The sequence below is a fragment of the Squalius cephalus genome, assembly GCF_949319135.1.
Source record: "Squalius cephalus genome assembly, chromosome: 6".
NCBI lineage: Eukaryota > Metazoa > Chordata > Actinopteri > Cypriniformes > Leuciscidae > Squalius > Squalius cephalus.
The window spans coordinates 3,103,308-3,123,307 of NC_137127.1; the positions used below are offsets into that span (position 1 = coordinate 3,103,308).

Genomic DNA, 20,000 nt, shown 5'->3' on the forward strand with positions numbered 1-20,000 from the left:
GAAACATAAATATTAATATTTTTTTTAAAAACTAATAAAAATAACAAAAGCAGATAACATTGAAATTATAAAAACATAAACAAAAGCTAATTCAAAATATTAATAAATACTATAATAGTATATAAATAATACTTTGATTCACAAAATTTGTATTTTTTTCCAATTGGGAAACTTTGCTGTAGTAACTAAACTAAACTAAACTAAACTGTATTTAAACTACATATACATTATTTTATTCTATTTTATTTGATTTATTTCTTCTTTACACTCTTTTCATCCACATTTGCTGAAAAAAAACAACAAAAAAAACAATTCTCCTAATCACTAAAGCAATCAATTTGATAAGAAATCTGTACATACTATATCTGTATACACTATATGTGACATATGTATAATAATATTATTCTTATTATTCTTACTTATTTCTCATATTTATTGAAAAGCTAAAGTGGAACTTCTTTGCACTATATACTGTATGTTGGTTTTCTCTTTCTTCTTATGTCTTATCTTATTTTCTCTAAATAAAAACTAAACTAAACTGAACTAAACTCAAAGCCCTGGTGTTACCCGACGGGTGGTTTGGTTTGATCAGGGTGCGAGAGCCAATCACAGACATCATGGTCACGAAACACGCCGTCGGGCACAGGGTCGTCAGTAACAAGCAAACCTGACAGCTTAATTAGCTACACTGCTAAAGATTTATTGGTTTATCAATCAGAGCCTGAGGCTGACGCCCGGAGCAGAGAGAGAGAGAGAGAGAGAGATAGACATAACTGTGAACTCTATGACCTGTCACACACACACACACACACAGACAAAACACAATAGCTCTGTTACACACCCTAGCGAGCTGCCTCATTGTTCACAGTCTACATAGGGAGCATCTTAACCTGCGATGAAACGCCCTACACAGGTAGCAGCTCAATGTACAACGAGGACAACACGATTCACAGTTTATTCCAATCAAGTCTGACCAGCGCTTGATATCATATGAGCCACAATATCTGTCCCTCATAAGCACAGTTTCAGCCAAATACTATAGTTCTTACTGTAAATCCATAATGAGTGAATATGAAGTACTTTAACCAATAATTGAAGCTTGTTTTGAAATGAGCACACACATTAAATAAAAGGGGAAAAGTAACATCCTAAACTAGAGACTAAAGCTTTTCCACGTTAAGCTCTGTCTTCATTTATAATGTTCATTTAAAGCTAAACATTTTTTTGTTTTAAATACTTGCTTTTCAAGTAATTCATGATCTTTAGTAAGAAGAAAAAGTATTTGAAAATCATTGTGTGCATGATTATGCTATTTACTCGATCATATGTATAATATAAATATATTTTAAATTTAATGCAAAATATTCAAGCATATAAAACAGTGTTGTTATTGTGAACTAAAACTAAGGCCTAATAATAAATCGTTGTTTGGTCAATTAAATACAAAAAAATGAGATAAATATATAAATATAACTTAAATTGAAGTATTAAAATGACTAAAAGTTAAATAAATATTAAATAAAAGATATATATATATATATATATATATATATAATACACACATATATATATTAGGGCTGTCAAAAGATTAATCGCGATTAATCGCATCCAAAATAAAAGTTTGTGTTTACATAATATATGTGTGTGTGTGGTGTGTAATTATTTTGTATATATAAATGCACACATGCATGTATATATTTAAGAAATATTTGCATACATATACTGTATATATTTATATAGTTTATATTATATATAAATATAATTTTTTTATATATAAATAACACATTTTTCTTAAATATATACATGCATTAATTATACACACACATATATTATTAAAAACAAACTTTTATTTTGGATGCGATTAATCGCGATTAATCTTTTGACAGCCCTAATATATATATATATATTTATAAATACCATAGTTAATATAATGTTATTTTTATTTTAAAGTAATTTAGCTAGTTTTGAAATGATCATGCCCGAGGAAAAGGGAAAGAGCAACACCCGGTAAAGCGGACACTGAAGCCAGGAGCATCTTCACACCAAACTTTCTCCTGTGTTCAGTCTCGCTGACGAACAGAGCGACAGTGTTGAGGAGGAGGAGTGTGTGAGTGCGAGTGTGTCCCGCAGTCAGTGAAACACTGCTCTCGTGTGCCGGCGGCCGGTATTGCAGTACCTGAACGAGCCCCCCCCCGGGTCATTCAGCCGGTTTTTCTGGTTTCCTGAGAGCTGAACGCTGACAGGGCTCTTGCCCATCGGGAGAGCCGCAGGCTTCCCTAGAGTACCTGGGAAAAGACAAGACAACATTATCATGAACTTACACACCTCTTTTCAACAAACCTGAATCTGTCAGGAGCTCAAACAGCTCACGTCACACTTCACACTAACACACTAACACACTGTATTTCACAATAAGCTAATGAAGCCTAGAAGCATTACGAGTTTCTGCACTGTGACAATTAAACGCATTTGATCACAAGCCTCATTACAGACAGACAGATAGATAGAACGATAGATAGAACGATAGATAGAACGATAGATAGAACGATAGATAGAACGATAGATAGAACGATAGATAGAACGATAGATAGATAGATAGATAGATAGATAGATAGAACGATAGATAGACAGATAGATAGAACGATAGATAGATAGATAGATAGATAGATAGATAGATAGATAGATAGATAGATAGATAGATAGATAGAACGATAGATAGACAGATAGATAGATAGATAGATAGATAGATAGATAGATAGATAGATAGATAGATAGATAGATACTTCATTTTCTTTCAAATAAAAATAAAAATAATTAATAAATAAATAAAAAATAATTTATAGCACATAAAAATGTCTCTTTTATTATTCTGATTTGATGGGGTCACATGACCCGGGCGTGTTCTTGACAGGTTTTGTGAGATTCCCCCGAAAAGAGACAGAAAAACAAGGAGAGCTGCCATTTTTACTGATCCTCTGCTTTTGTCCTCCTGCATCTCGCTCTTCTTTCTCTGTCTGTCTCTCAGAGTTCCCCTACACACTCCTCACACACACACGACCGCCAGGGTGCATTTGAACGTGATGTTAAGAGGCATGTTCTTGCCCCACAGCTACAGGAGACGCTATTTTTAGAAACTTTCTCCCTGAAAATGCTCTTCCAGGGCTAAAATATAACACAAACCAGACTGAGATGGGCAGGGGAAGAAAGACAGATCAAATCTGCATGCACACACCTGTATGTGTGTGTGTGTGTGTGTGTGTGTTCATGTAAAGCTGATGAGTGAATAAACAAATGAAAGTCACCTGTCGCTCGCACCGTCTGTGTGATGACCACAGGCATCCGTATCTGACCGCCAGGACCCGCCGATCTCTTAACACCCTACAAACACACACACACACACACACACACACATTTACTCCATTTCACCTTCATATCCTAACAATCTTACACTGGAGTCTTGCTCAGTTTTGTGTCTGGAACTTCAGACGTGAATCAGCAGCATCTCGACAGGTTTATAAGGCCTACGGTATCATATTTCTAAGGCCTCAACACAAATGATAATATTAAATTATTATTATTATAATTAAATGATCAACACAATCAAAAGTTTGCTGTAAAACCTGTTTTTGCATCAATCACCAGTCAAATCATACTTGTTTAGTAAATAAATGATCTCTTTAGTCAAAGTGTCCTCCTTCAGCTCGAGCTTCACGTGTCTTTCTGCTGTGAAATATATTTTTCAAGTAAACATAACTATAACTGTTATATTGTGAGTAATATTTCAGCTGGACTGAAGCTCCTCAGACATCTTTTTTTTTTAATAAAAATCATGTGTATCAAATATGATCATCAGGCTATCGAGGAAGATTTATTAGTTCATCTCTCAATCATCATTGTATTGCATTGCATTATATGTTTTAAAACTGCAGAGCTTTGATCATAAAACTAAGCATTATTTCATATAATATCTTACTAAGACATCATTAGCAGATATAGAGACGACTGATATTAATATCATTTTATGTAAGTATCTGCTAAGATCTAAGAGATTTACATTACAAACATCAGAATTTCATCACTTTTTGTCCATATAAATATTAATATTTGCACCAAATTGCATATTTTTGCTCAGTTTCGGCCTCCACTATTTTTTCCTCCATATTCTCACTATATCATACTATATGAGACTGATGTATTAAATACGACACTCAACAAAAAACACATGCAATTTTTTTAAAGATATTTTGTCTAAATGTTCAATAAACCGTTTTATTTCAAACAATTATATTTTCTTTCTCTAACAGGGTTACTTTGAATTGCATAAATTTAAAAAAAACTAAGAACATGTATTAATAAAATAAAGTCTATTTGATTTCATGATGATTTTAAGATGTAGGTTCTTATTCAGAGAATTTAAAATAATGACAGGGTGTTTTTATGGAGATATATGTGTGCATTAATAAAGGTGTGGTATAGAATACACAGGCTGATTTTTCCAAGCACAACAGAGAGAGAGAAAGAGGAAGAAAACAAGGTAGTGACAAAGTGAGAACACAGAAGCAACACTAATAGAGACGCTTCGTCCCCGCGAGTCCCTCAGTGCCGCCCTGAGCAAATCCCATCCATCCATTCCACTTTCCCTCCACCTGCATATTTCCCGGACTCGTTCCGCTGTTCCCGGACTCTGTCGCTACATTACAGCTCAGAGCCTACAAACCTCAGGGAGATCTCCTCGTGAACCTCGGAGCGGCTGCAGGACACACTGGCCAACTCACCGTCACTATTATATACCATGAACGGATCCCATTTTCTCACACGAAAGAACTTAAAAATTATATTTAGATGTTTTTCGGTCTTTTGAAGATATTTAATATGCATTACCGTTAAAAAGTCTGGGGTCAGTAAAAAGAAATGCATGCATTATACTGATTAAAAGACAGTAAAGACATTTATAATGCAACAAAACATTTCTATTTAAAATATACGGAGCTCCAAAGGAACATGGTGAAGGAAAATAAATATGTGATGGAAGTATGCTTTTGCGTTTTCTTGCAAATGTTTTGCGCTAAAAGCATTGAAATATAATTTTTCATCCCATCTCACTTTTTTCCATCACCATGGGGATCCGTATAAATAAATTCTGCTCTTTTGAACTTTATATTCATCAAAGAATCCTGAAAAATTAAATATATGATGGTTTCCACAAAAATATGAAGCAGCGCAACTGTTTTCAACACTGATAATAATCATAAATGTTTTCTTGAGCATCAAATCCTCATATTAGAGTGATTTGTGAAGGATCATGTGACACTGAAGACTGGAGTAATGATGCTGGAAATTCAGCTTTGATCACAGGAATAAATTACACTTTACTGTATATTTACATGATCAAACTATATATTTATTTTTGATAAAATAAATGCAGTCTTCGGTGAGCAGAAGAAAGTGTTCAAAAACAATGAAAATCTTACCGACCCCAAACTTTTAACAGTAGTGTATATCTGTGTATTTTTGTATTGGCTTTGAAATGATATAAAGGGAGATTATTATTATTTTTTCAATAGGAGAAAAAAAAAACATTTCAAAACTAAATGAACACAAAGAAGTCATTTTCTTTCATATGCACCAATATATGCATTACGATAAAAAGCAATACTTCAATTTTTTTTAGCTCTTTCCATATAAAATTAATAAAAATGGCCTCAACAAGCTTCTGAATGAATAATAATGATATGCAAATATGGGTAATCATAAGTTTCTTTCTTCTGTTGAACACAAAAGAAGATATTGAAGAATGTTGGGAACCAGAGAGTTGATATAACCAGTATATTTCTCCATACTATGGAAGTCAGTGGATGCCATCGACTGTTACCGGGAATCTTCAGAATATCTCCTTTAGTGTTCAGCAGAAGAAACTCATGCAGGTTTGAAACAACTTGAGGGAGAGTAAATGATGACAAAATGTAAATTTTTGGGTGAACTATTCCTTTAATGAGGTCATGGCACTGATGATGATGTCCAAATGAAATTTTGGGTAACACTTTATTTTACAGTGTCCTTGTTACATGTTACATGTACCTACCATAGTAATATCAGTAAATTATGCATAATTACATGCAACTAACCCTCAACCAAACCCTAATCCTACCCTAACCCTATAGTAAGTACATGTAGTTAATTAATATTACTCAGTACTTAAATATATAATTACACTGTAACAATGACACCTTAAAATAAAGTGTAACCAAATGTAGTTTAAGAGTGACTGAAGAGGGAGTTTTGAGTTGCAAACATTACAGTCATCAAACTGGTTTACTCAAAAGAGCAAAATCCCTGAAATCACACGTAAATTGCACAGATTTTGCCCTTTATTTAATCAGATAAAACTTTCTGAGATGAAAAATCTCTTTTACAGAAGTGGCCTGGCCAAGATGAGCAGCACAACATCATCAAAAAATAAAATAAAAAAAAAACACAAGATGATGTGCGTCTTCATCTGGCAGAAGATGCGTTTAGGGCGTTTGCAATGTCTCAAAACATTTCCTGTTAAATGTCTTTAAGATGTGTAAAGTGCATCAGATGTTTGTTGTTTTGCAGATGTATTCCTTTAACAGACGTACATGTGCTGAACGTGCTCTTATTTCCACACTATGATCTCACACAAGATACTAGTTATGGTATAGTTTCTGCTGAAGTGTATGAATGAAAAAGAGAAAAGTGAAGCATATTTGTGACCCTGGATGACAAAACCAGTCTCGAGTCGCACGGGTATATTTGTGGAAATAGCCAACAATACATTGTATGGGTCAAAATTATCTATGTTTCTTTTATGCCAAAAATCATTAGGATATTAAGTAAAGATCATGATCCATGAAGATATTTTGTAAATTTCCTATAGTAAAATGTATTTTTGTGAGTGAATGCAGCACAATCGCCAACATAAATGCACAACTTTAAAGGAGATTTTCTCAATGTTTCGATTTTTTTGCACCCTCAGATTCCAGATTTTCTAATAGTCGGCCAAATATTGTCCTATCCTAACAAACCATACATCAATGGAAAGCTTATTTATTCAGCTTTCAGATTATGCATGAATCTAAATTTCATAAAATTGACCCATGTGACTGGTTTTGTGGTGCAGGGTCACCTTTGAGCCCAGAAGAGCGAGTGAGTGGTGAGATCATACTTGAGGCAGGACAGCGGTGCTGTTGGGCTGGTGTGGACGAACACTGACGCTCGTCTGGACCGGCGTCACACTGCTCTTGTTGGGCTGTAGAGGCTGAGTGAGAGAATGCTGGCTGTTCAGGAGAGACAGACGCAACGCAGGGAGACTTTTCTGCAAACATAAAATATGAATGGCATGATTTTATTGCCTTTTTTCCTTTCACATATTTCAGTAATCATTCATTCACACGTTTTAAACAAATTCATCCTGTGAAAACATGGAACGTCTATGAATGTACTATTGAAATTGTAATTTAAATACTTTTGCACATTTCTAATCGTGCTGCTTTGACTTGGAAATGTTCAACTTCTGATATAATATTGCAAATAATCTACTTGTAGAAGACTTTTTTCTTTGGAATAACGTGCACTGATGAATCATTCACAATAACAAAAGCATCTTACATGTGTAATTCCAAATCCATTTTTAGAAAATAAAGTTCTGTGTGTGTGAACTGTGATCTTTCTCATAGAGGCCGACAAAGATCATTAACCTCAGTAATCAAAGACGTCTCCCTGATGTCCCCGTGAGGACACCGCAGGCTCCCGATGTCTATTTCTGGAGGATTTTGATGTAAGCCAGCTAGCGTAGCATGACAGCGCGGTCGCATTAGCGTGCCATGTCGGACTGCGCAGGATATGACACGTATTACGCCTGGCTGGACCTACTGACCGCGAGGAACCACGCCAAGCCACATGTGTGTTAAGCAGTGTTGTGTGTAACTCATTACAAGTAACTTGAGTTACGTAATCAGATTACTTTTTCAAGTAACTAGCAAAGTAACACATTACTTTTAAATTTACAGCAAAATATCTGAGTTACTTTTTCTAATAAGTAACGGAAGTTACTTTTTCACATTTACTGACTGACAGCTCTCACATCCTCATGTTGAGAAAACTTGTGAGTAAGTGCAGAGACACATGTTGTGTGCAAACATGATGTTATTGTCGTTCTAGACTAAATGTGAGCATGCATTTACTAATCTCACTTGCACAAAAAATATTCAGTATTCCTCAAAATGAATACAATTTGTGAAATGCAAAATCAGAATAATATGAAAACCTCCAATAATTAAATGTTAAATAAAACAAATATTTGTCTCACTTTATTGACCAAAGTACTTGCTGCTAATCTTTGATGATTCAGTTAAACCATAAGCAAAAATGACTTTAGATTTTTTGTTTTTATTGGTAAAGTACTGTAAGTGTTAAACTTTCTCCTCCAGCATCCTATTCTCCCGTGATCCACAATGGCAGCACAGCTGAACGGTTTGCCTGAGTGGCGCCCTCTACTGTACATGTGTGAATTTACTTTTCCTTCAGCCTTATTATTTCAATTTTGGTCTGAAAAGGCCTTTACATTTGCCCAAAAATAGAACTAGAAATAGAAGAAAACAAACAAGCCCAGCCCAGGTGAGAAAAAGTAACGCAAAAGTAACTTAACGCATTACTTTTCCTTAAAAGCAACTAAGTAACACAATTAGTTATTTTTTAAAGGGGTGGTATAATGCCCTTTCCACAAGATGTAAAATAAGTCTCTGATGTCCCCAGCGTGTGTGTGAGAAGTTCCAGCTCAAAATACCCCACAGATATTTTTATATAGCATGTTAAAATTGTCACTTTTTGAGGGTGAGCAAAAACGCACTGTTTTGTGTCTGTTCCTTTAAATGCAAATGAGCTGCTGCTCCCGGCACAGGGGGCGGAACTTCAAGAGCTTGTGTCCTTTTACCTCACACACACATGCACTGAAAATGTCTAAAACTTTTAGTCTTTTATGTTCAAACCGGAATCAGAAAGATGGAGAGACTCAAGAAGAAGTGACAACATTTCTGAACGGTTAGTTGATGAATTTATGAAGCTGATGTGTAGTTTCTTCTAGTCATTGATTAGCATGTTCTGTCTTGATAATCTATAAATTGTGTTCCGGGGGCGGGGTTTATGTAAATTCTAGGGTTGGTGATGTCACTAACCCAGGAGGAATGTGGTGTAGTCTCTACCAGCCGTTTGTTGTAGTCCTTAAAAAGCGATTTCTGTAAAAGCAAATATCTCCCTTTGCTTTGAACTTTGAGCGTTGTAACTTTGCAGATGTTGTTTATGATCAAACAGCAACATTACACACTAACTGAAGTTAGAAAAGTCAAATCATAATCAACCACCTCTTTAAGGGAGTAACTTTTCAAAGTATCTGTCCCCAACACGTGTGTGTTATCGTACCTTCAGGAAAGGGACCAGGTAAGGCTGCGGAGACGACTTGAGCTCGGACTGGAGCCGGCTGGTGAACTCCTCCGGATCGATCTTTGCATCCTGAGAGGAGCGACAGCAGATGTTCATGTGTACAGCGAAAAAACATGCAAACTACAGGAAGAGGAGATGATTAGTGCAGGATGAAAACGAGTCAAATGTCATTTTCAAATGTCAAGTTCAAATTTATTTGTATAGCACATTTAAAAACAACCACAGTTGACCAGAGTGATACACACAAATAAACCAAATTAAACAAACACAGTAGAGAATGTCACAGTAGCAAAGCTCAACTCAAGGCAAGTTTATTTATATAGCACATTTCATACACTATGGCAATTCAAAGTGCTTTACATAGAAATGAATAAAAATAATCACAAAATAAAAGCAAGGAAAATTAAAACAGTTAATCAAAGTGCTTTACATAGAAAGGAATTAAAATATCACACTATGGCAATTCAAAGTGATTTGCATAGAAAATAAGCACAAAATAAAAGCAAGGGAAATTAAAACAGTTTGAAAAGGAATTAAAAGAGATAAATTAAATAAATGAATGTAAAATGAACCTTAGCTTTCAACTCAAAATGAAAGCTAAGGAACACAGGTGGGTCTTAAGCAACGACTTAAAGATGTCAGCAGTCCGAGCTGTTCTTATATGAACCGGAAGACTATTCCAGAGATTAGGACCAGCCACTGAGAAGGCTCGCTCTCCTTTTTATATTTTAACCTGGATCTCGGAACTGGATTTTCTAAGCAGGGATTATATTGGGGATGCAAAATGAGGCCCTTCAAAGAAGATCAAGAAAACCTGATGTTTCTGAAGCCGAACCGGCACACGTACCAGTAAATCCTGCACCAGCGCCTTCACGTTTCGAGACGTCTCCGGGGAAGGGGAATTATGGGATGCCAACTTGATCAGCGTCGCCAAGAAGTTCTTGCACTTCTTCACGTTCTCCTGCATCTCCTGTCAAGCAGAGTGAGACTTTTAAAGACATGTCGAATCGTGCGCCTCATAATGACACATCACAGGCCGAGCTGAGAAGCGTGTGTTGATTTGGACGGCTGCTCGTGTTAGTAAACAGTTTATCCGGTTCTGACTCACACACACGCGCTCTGTTGTGCTTTTGTTGTCATAATCAGCGATCGGCGCTCACGGGGAAATAAAGTATTTTAATGAAATCCTCTAAATTCCATTTAAATGCTACAAAACTGTCAATCGTTTGAGGTTAGAGAATGTGTCAATCAAAAGTCTTTTTTAAGGCGGGTGCGTGTTTCGCTGATCATCTTCCTGAGGTCGACACTGAACTCTAATAAAACATGAATGGGTGAATCTCATTAAAACATTTCCAGGTCACAAATTCAAAAAGGAAGAAAGGGGCTTATTTTCAGGAGTGACACTGACTTCATGACAATTGAAGGATCTGGATGTTTTAATTTAGTTTTTTCTTTCTTTATCTGGCAATTCTCATTATTCTTGATTGAATTAACATGTGATATAAATTACTGTCATCTTAAATTAAAGGCAATACAGCAAACACTATCATTATGTATCAATATTTTATCATTTAAAGGTGCTCTAAGCGATGTTGGGTGACATCACTTCTTGTTGACGTTCGAAGTATGGTCAAACAAAACGAGGCTAGCTCGACCCTCCCTCCTCCTCATCCCGCCCCCTCCCTCCTCCTCATCCCGACCCCCCTCCCTTCCGTGCTTCCTGAAACAGGCTTATCCAATGTAAATTTGGGACTTCGTGCGTTCCTTCTCCTTTTCTCATTTCTTTGTTATTTGTTCATCAGAAAGTCGTCTCTTTGGTCGTGTGTCGGCCATATCAAAATTCTCAAGAATATTCATTTTTAACGTTAGTTGTTGTCGTTGTCAAGGACATCTCTCCTCTAGCTAACTTCCCTCTTCATGCTTCTCTCTCCTCCACCCCCCACACACCCCACACCCCCCTTCATGTGCACGCGCACTAACCCCCCCACCCTCAAATCATTCTTGCCGGGGATTGGCTGGAACACTGTTTGTTATGTTTCGTGGTCCAGGCTGGGCCAGTTTGTTTTTGTTGCCGTTTGTGGAGCCTGGGCTGTCTACAGAGACCGTGTCTTTAAACAGTGTGTTCAGGGGACAGGCAGCGAGCGGATAGTGAGGAGATGTTTGCTGGATGTGACAAGAAATGTTTTGGCCTAAAAAACGTGTGACATCGCTTAGAGCACCTTTAAATAATGTATCATTATTTTTGTCACATTATGAACAAATAATAAAATAATTAAAATGCTATTTTTTGTAGTATTGAATTTGGGAAGGAAATGCCAAGAATTGAAAATAATACAAAATAATGTCATCATATTAATAAGCTTCAATTCAAAAGCTAATTTCTTATATTCCTTTTGATTTTGGGGTTAAATATGACCCGTACAGATTCACCTGGATATACTGTTTAAAAGTTTGGGGCCAACATAATAAATAAAATAAATAAATGAACACTTTTATTTATCAAGGGTACATTAAATTGATCAAAAGTGACAGTAAAGACATTAATAATGTTACAAAATCTTTCAATTTCAAATAAATGCTGTTCTTTTCAGCTTTCTACCCATCAAAGAACCCTGAAAAATAAAATGTATCATGGTTTTCTCAAAAATATGAAGCAGCACAACTGTTTTTAACACTGATAATAATCAGAAATGTTTCTTGAGCATCAAATCCTCATATTAGAGTGATTTCTGAAGGATCATGTGACACTGAAGACTGGAGTAATGATGCTGAAAATTCAGCTTTGATCACAGGAATACATTACATTTTACACTATATTCACATAGAAAACTGCTATATTAAACTGTAATAATATATCACTATTTTTCTGAAAATCTTACCAACCCCAAACTTTTAAACAGTAGTGTGTGTGTGAACATGCATCTCTGTGTGTTTGCGTGCAGATGTTGTCTATAGGCGGACTCTGCCAAATGTGTGTCTGTCTATGCGTGAACATCCAGATGTGTTACCCTGGTGTCTGCTGGCAGCTGTGTGTCAGTGTGTGTGTGTGTGTGTGTGTGTGTGTGTGTGGTTTGCATGGCGCTTAACCAAGTCCTGACAGTCAACCAGGGACGCTTGAGGGGTCCAACAGTCACTCAGTGGAGCTGAGAAAAGGAATAGATAAAGAGAGAGAGAAACTTTGATACGGGAGGGCACACAGACCTGGGAGACGACCGGGGCTCCGGGGGCCGGGGCGACTGCGCTCTGAGGGGCCAGTGGCATCTGAGTGAGGGACCCCTGGGGGCCCGGGGCCGGCTGGACCTGCTGGGGAGCTGTCACTGCCACGCCGGCTGCCACGGGGCCCTTCTAGAGGAGGAAGAAGCAGAGACACAGAGATAAACACAAGCTGACGTCTGCCTGCCAGCAAGGCCACAGAGAACAGGAGAGACGGCCACAGCGCGCACTGTCACATCGCGTGTCCTGAGAGAGCGCAGGACGACAGGAGCGAGGAGAGAGAGAGAGACAGATGGAGGAGGAGGAGGAGAACAACTCGGGTCACGTGATCCGCTGCACCTGACGACTCAAAGTTCTTTGTCTGTACACTCTTAAAAATAAAGGCTCTAAATTGTGACCCTGGACCACAAAACCAGTCACAAGGGTACATTTTTTTTATTGAAATTTGTAGATAATCTGAAGGTATTGACGTGTGGTTTGTTAGGATAGGACAATATTTGAAAATCTGGAAAATTCTTAATTTTTTGATGTATTATTTTCTTAATCTTAAAAACACTAAAGGTTCTAAATTGGCATCTATGATTCCGTTAAGAACTTTAACAGCCATGGAACCTTTCAATTGCTCTTTAGAGTTTTAAAATGTTCTTCACAACTAAGTAAAAATGATTACTTTAAGATCTGATCACTGGAAGGTTCTTTGGGGATATGAAAATGGTTCTTCTAATCTATGCCTTTTTTTAAAGAGTGTATGAAAAGAAATAAGCACAGGGGTAGATTTAATGCTACTCATTTTCAAACGTTTTTATTTATAGACACTATAGCAGTGGCAATTTATTTAAATAATAAAATAAAATAAATTTTAATAATTTAAATAATCAAATTACATAAATCCAGAGGTTTTTATATCTGAATGTTCTTCAGAACATGTTCTTCATTCATGGTGTTTGTTTTTTAAATGATTTCTTACTGAAATAGCCATTAATAAAATATTTGGAAAAATGTACATTGGTTATAAAATGCTTTTAAAAATATTTATAAATTTGTATGAATTTTCAGGTTTAAAAATCACACTTTTAAAATTCTCTCATATTTTTAGGCTTTATAAAAGTCACTTAAAATAAAGTGACAGTGACAGGGAACAAATTAAAATAAAAAATATAATGTCAGCTTGCATGTTGAATTTAGGAATTTCCAGCTGTTTTTAAAGCTTGTTTTGTCTTATTTTAAATAATTTTAAGTCATACCCTTGGATGTTTGCTGAGGCCCCCTATTGAGAACCACCATAAAAATATTATCTTCTAAATTTGTGACAATATTTGGTAACACTTTATTTTACAGTGTCCTTGTTACAAATGTTACATGTACTTACTTACCATAGTAATAACAGTAAATTATGCATAATTACATGCAACTAACCCTCAACCAAACTCTAATCCTACTCTAACCCTATAGTAAGTACATGCTGTTATATAATTACACGGTAACAATGACACCTTAAAATAAAGTGTAACCCAACATTCTTGATATACAGCACTGCCTCATGTTTCTTATTGATTAAAATTTTAAATTAAAACAGAATTTTGTAATGCATCCGATTTATAAAAACTCTGAAATTCACTGGTCAGATACAGCTGGCATTTCTACCATCATAATGCTGAAATAAAAATAAAGAGAGAGAGAGAGAGAGTGCGAGAGAGAGAGTGCGAGAGAGAGAGAGAGACAGAGAGAGAGAGAGAGAGAGAGAGGACAGGACTGGTGCTCACAGCGGGGCCGGTTGCGGTGCTGGTCTGGGCCGGTGAACTGGACTGGACCAGTTTAGTTTGAGCCGCAGGAGCGGGACGAATCGCCTGAGTGCTAACAGGAGACTGCAGGGAGGAGAGGAGCAAGAGAAGGAGGACATAAAGAAAGGAGGGGGAAAGAGAGAGAGGATGAGAGCAGCTTTACAGAGGAAAAGTCAAATGATTGAAAAAGTCAGATTTGAAAAACAGAGCACTAGTGGGTGAGTAACTTCACGACACTAGAGCTTTGACAGAGTTTTGTTTAATACTGAGTGAACTAGAAAGACTCAAACACATTTTAAAATGTAAATCATGACAACTCTCAGAATAATTTTAGTATGTTATTGAATATGCCAGTGTAATGTATTTGATCACTAAGTATGGACTTGTTTTTGCAATTCAATTTGATGTTGCTAATGGCTCAGAAAATACTCAATGCAGCACTCAATTTCCATTAGGCCTATACAGTACCAGTCAAAAGTTTGGAAACACTACTATTTTTAATGTTTTTGAAAGAAGTCTCTTATGCTCATCAAGCCTGCAATAAAAAAAAACAAAAACAAAAAAAAAACAGTAATATTATGAAATATTATTACAATTTAAAATAATGGTTCTCTTTTTTAATATACTTTAAAATGTAATTTATTTTTGTGATGCAAAGCTGAATTTTCATCAGCAAGTACTCCAGTCTTTGGTGTCTTATGATCCTTCAGAAATCATTCTAATATGCTGATTTATGATCAATGTTGGAAACAGTTGTGCTGCTTAATATTTTTTTTATAACCTGAGATACTTTTTTCAGGATTATTTGATGAATAAAAAGTTAAAAAGAACTGTATTTATTTAGAATAGAAATCTTTTGTAACAATATACACTACCGTTCAAAAGTTTGGGAACAATAACTATTTTTTTTTTAAGAAATTAGTACTTTAATTCAACAAGGATACGTTAAATTGATAAAAGCTGATGGTAACGATTTATATTGTTAGAAATGTTTTTATTTTGAATAAATGCTGTTTTTATGAATAAATGCTGTTAACGTTTTACTCATCAATGAATCCTGAAAAAAGTATTCCAAAAAAATATATTAAACAGCACAACTGTTTCCATCATTGATAATAACTGAGTATCAAATTATCATATTAGAATGATTTCTGAAGGATCATAAGACACCAAAGACTGGAGTACTTGCTGATGAAAATTCAGCTTTGCATCACAAAAATAAATTACATTTTAAAGTATATTAAAAAAGAGAACCATTATTTTAAATTGTAATAATATTTCATAATATTACAGTTTTGTTTTTTTTTTTTTGTTTTTTTTTAACTGCAGGCTTGATGAGCATAAGAGACTTCTTTCAAAAGCATTAAAAATAGTAATGTTTCCAAACTTTTGACTGGTACTGTATATATATATATATATATATATATATATATATATATATATATATATATATATATATATATATATATACATACATACATATATATACACACACACACACACACACACACATACATATATATATATATACATATCTTGCTGCTGATAACAGATACACAGATAAATAGACATGAATCCTGTGTCAGATCTAGGCAGGAGGAGCTGGGGAGGAGGAGGGGTTCAGAGGAACTGCAGGACTAGCTTACAGCAAACTATCAACCAGACTATTTAAATGTTGAGCAAGCAATCTCATTGGCTGCAGGACCAGCAGAGCCAATCAGCTTGTGCCATGCGGTGATGATGTGATTGCTGGTAGATTGCATGTAAAGGACCAATCAGCCTGCGCCTTCTAGAGTTTCATGACTGAACTATATATTTCTTCAACGGAATTTATGGCATAATGTTGATTATCACCATTTTTTCCCCCTGAAAAATCATGTTTGCAATAATGATCTTAGAGTGGACATCTATGGAGTCAGACATTCTGGAATATTTATTTTCAGAATCAGGATTTTTTTTTTGTGTGGAATTTGTCCACCCTGGTCCAAAAAAAGAATCAGTCTGCCTTTAAACCTTCAACCTTCGATCTTTTAAAGCTACACTGTATGATCCCATCTAGCGGTGAAATTGTATATGACTACCCAGTGAATATTAGTTTCTGTTCCTTTCAATTCCGAGGGCGTTTTAACTCCAAAGGCCGTATTTTTCCAAGATTAACATGGCTTCCAGTTCAACTTTGTCCATGAGTGTTCCTTCAAGTGATGAGGTTACTTTAGAAAACTATTGCAAAGTGCATTTAGTTATTTAGTCAGTTAACATGTAGGTTATGACCTCTATGTAAAATGAATAATAGTTTTATGTGTTCGTTATTTTGGTACCATTCCATTGCTAATATCAGCTATCCCAAACGAATGCAAGCTAATGTTATTAAAGTATCAGTGCTATCGTTATTCTGTATATTGAACTAGATTAATAGTGTAAGCCGGCAATGTTTACAGCGTAGGCTACATAATTTTCTCCGTGAGCAGAGTCAGAGACAAGGGCGTAGATTTGGTTTGAACATTGGGGGGGTTGAAGATTGGGTCTGCATATTTTTCATGTGATCATGGTATAAATATTGGGGGGGTTGTAATGCATAGATTTAAATATTGGGGGGGTTATCTCCCCCCCAACCCCCCCACAAATTACGCCACTGGTCAGAGATCAGTTGATGCGAGTAATCTCCCTCTCGCATTCGTCACGGTGTCACTGAGTGTAAAATGCGAAAGGCGAAGCTTGAATTTCCAGGTATGTCCCTCTTAGGCTAATGTATTTTCAAGATGGAGGCGCAACATGGCTGCCGCCATTCGAGCGACTCGCTCGTATGTATTATAAATGGCAGATTTTATGCTTACGAGAATACTTTATTAGTTGGTGGAAGTAATTACACATTAATGAGCACATATACTTTTGATAGAACAAAATGTTTTTTTGCTATAGAATCAACTTAAAAAGTTACACAGTGTAGCTTTAAACTATATAAAGCAGGGCTACGGTGAGAGGGACTGATACAGAAAGGAGAGGAGCCACAGTTCAACAGCTCTAAGGATTCGAGGGCAGATGCTCGTCTCTGAGCTCCTACTGAGAGAGAAGCGCCTGAGACACGGAAGAGCTCGCGGCCGCGCGCGAACACACACACACACACACGCACGCGCGCGCACACTGACAGCGACGCCATCAGAACGAGTCTCTCGCTTCTCGCTGAGAGTTGAGTTGGCCTGTAAAGCTCAGGCAGTTGGAGGATAAATGATTAAACGCTTTCGGAGGAAAGAGGAACGTCTTCCGCTCGCAGGAGCGCAGGATGACTGACAGCAGGATGAAGGAGAGACGCCGGGGAATATAAACCCTCACCACAGACACACACACTGAATGACTGTCCTGAACAAGAGTTTATCAGGGAAAAACATTACCGCAGTAAATCTGATTTTTTGCTAAATTACTAAAAGTAAAACTGCAGTAACATATAGGCCTATTAGTCAGTACTGCTACTAAAGATTTAATTAATAATAACTGTAACTATGATATTTTGGCTGAAATTATGATTAGGCCCTACTGTGGAAAACTTTAACTACTGTATGTAGAGTGACAACTAACACTAGATGAGTACAGTTTGTCATCAAACTTGACAAAGCCAGGTCTGAAAGTTTTAAATAACTTTGAAAAAAAGCTTGAAGTCTTAAGTTTTACTCAGAGAAAGTAAAAATAAACTTGTATGTTGCTACCATGATTTCACACATTGTTAGCATGATTGGCATTTTACTATCATGTTGTTACCATGATAGCATGTTCGCCAATGTTATAATGTGTTGCTTGCATGATGTTGCTAGCATTGTTAACATTTTTAACAAGTTGTTAACTAGATTAACATGTTGATATCATGATTCAATACATTGTTAGGATGATAAAGCATGTTGCTAGCATTATTAACATTACTAACATGATTAGCATGTTGTAAACATGTTGTTAGCATGTTGTTAACATTATGATTAACATGTTAGGATAGTTCAAACATGATTAACATGTTGTTAGCATGATTAACATTTCACTAACATGTTGTTACCATGATAGGAATGCATGCTAACAAGTTGGTAACATGTTTTAAAAATGCTACTATCACTGTTAGCATTTTGTTAACATGTTCCTAGCATGATTAGCATGTTGCTAGAATATTTCTAACATGATTAACATGTTGCTAGCCTGTTTCAACATGAGTCTTGATGGGACATTTCATAGTTTTGATCGTCCATTTAACAAATAAGCTTAAAGTCCCCCTGTGGTGAAAACAAGCGTTTAATGTTGTTTATGTGTCTATGTGGTGTTTTTAATGTGCTTTAAGACAAACCATGTGTAAATTCATAAGTCGACACCATTGCTGAGTATTTCCTCCTTAAAACTGCAGTGACCCAAAGACAGTCTCAAAAACACGCTTTGAAATCGCTGGTGTTTCTGACGTCACAAACTACCTTGTAACCAATCAGATCAACGTGTAATCGTCAACCAGTGGATCTCTGAGCTGAGTGAGTGAGTGGAGGCGGGGCTCATTTGCATATTCATAGAACCACGCATACTAAATGAGGCAAGGGTGTCGTGTTACATTCAAGATATTTTAAGGCAAGAAGACATTTTTTCAAGGAAAAAAAAAACGTTTAAATGAGTTAAGGCTACAGGGGAACTTATCATCTTAAATTGCAGATCAGTATGTTGGATTGACAAAGCCAACATAACTATAGGCTATAGTGTGTTTAGATCTACAGCAATTTAATTTTAATGGTTGGCTTTGAAGAAAAATCCTCTTATTTTCTCTGCGTTTCTCCTCTTATCTGTCTTGTTTCTAATAAACTTTTATTTTGTACCGGCTCTGTGACAAACTACTTATATTCCTCTACTATTGTAAGTCACTTTGGACAAAGGTGTATGTTAAATGCTCAAATGTTAATGTGATGTAAACTAATTGGCTAAATATCAGAAATGTAATGTTTTTTAAAAGCTTCTGAATGGCCTGATTTATTATTAGACTTAAACATCAAGCCACTCGTATATCCGAGCGTCTGGCGCCATCTGGTGGCCATGAGTGAACATTACACTGAAACTGATTTTATTATTATTTTCAGTAGCCATTATTATAGGCATTGCCTATTAGTAAAATATTGCTATACAAAAAAAGGCAAATAGAATGGCTGCCTCCTTCTTGTGGTCGTATACTGTAAATATATCCATACTTATATATTCAATTCCATATAAAGTAATTATAAAATTCAATAATTATTTTAGAACTAACTATTATTGAAGCAAAAAAAAAAAAATACTATTCAGATTCAGTTTTGTTAGTGTAAGCTGGCATCGAACCCAGAGGAACAACTTTACTGGCTGGAATATTCTGAACATGGATATTATGTGAACAGAAAAACAGAGAATAGCTAACTGGATTTTCTTGTGGACTTATTCATGTTTGACACAAATAATCAAAACAAATAACTACACAACAATAAAGAAAGAGGATTATTAAAAGAGCATAGAATAAAATAATTTGAAAAGCTTGATTAATTTACAGTAAGGCGGATCTCAGGG

At 35.9% G+C, this 20,000-nt stretch overlaps 1 protein-coding gene across 3 annotated transcripts in view; it reads right to left on the reverse strand.

The window, feature by feature from the left end:
- Positions 1-20,000, reverse strand: part of LOC307160075 (transcription initiation factor TFIID subunit 4) — a 103,089-nt gene that overhangs the window by 75,065 nt on the left and 8,024 nt on the right. Inside the window, exons 3-9 of one of the 3 annotated variants that reach the window (XM_079873896.1) lie at positions 14,436-14,537; positions 12,661-12,804; positions 10,307-10,429; positions 9,439-9,579; positions 7,187-7,336; positions 3,303-3,378; positions 2,177-2,285 (exon numbers count right to left, since the gene is read on the reverse strand). In XM_079873896.1, coding sequence (XP_079730022.1) covers positions 2,177-2,285; positions 3,303-3,378; positions 7,187-7,336; positions 9,439-9,579; positions 10,307-10,429; positions 12,661-12,804; positions 14,436-14,537 — 845 coding nt within the window. The remainder of the gene's footprint in view (positions 1-2,176; positions 2,286-3,302; positions 3,379-7,186; positions 7,337-9,438; positions 9,580-10,306; positions 10,430-12,660; positions 12,805-14,435; positions 14,538-20,000) is intronic. The other 2 variants (XM_079873897.1, XM_079873898.1) reach the window with 2 other exon arrangements.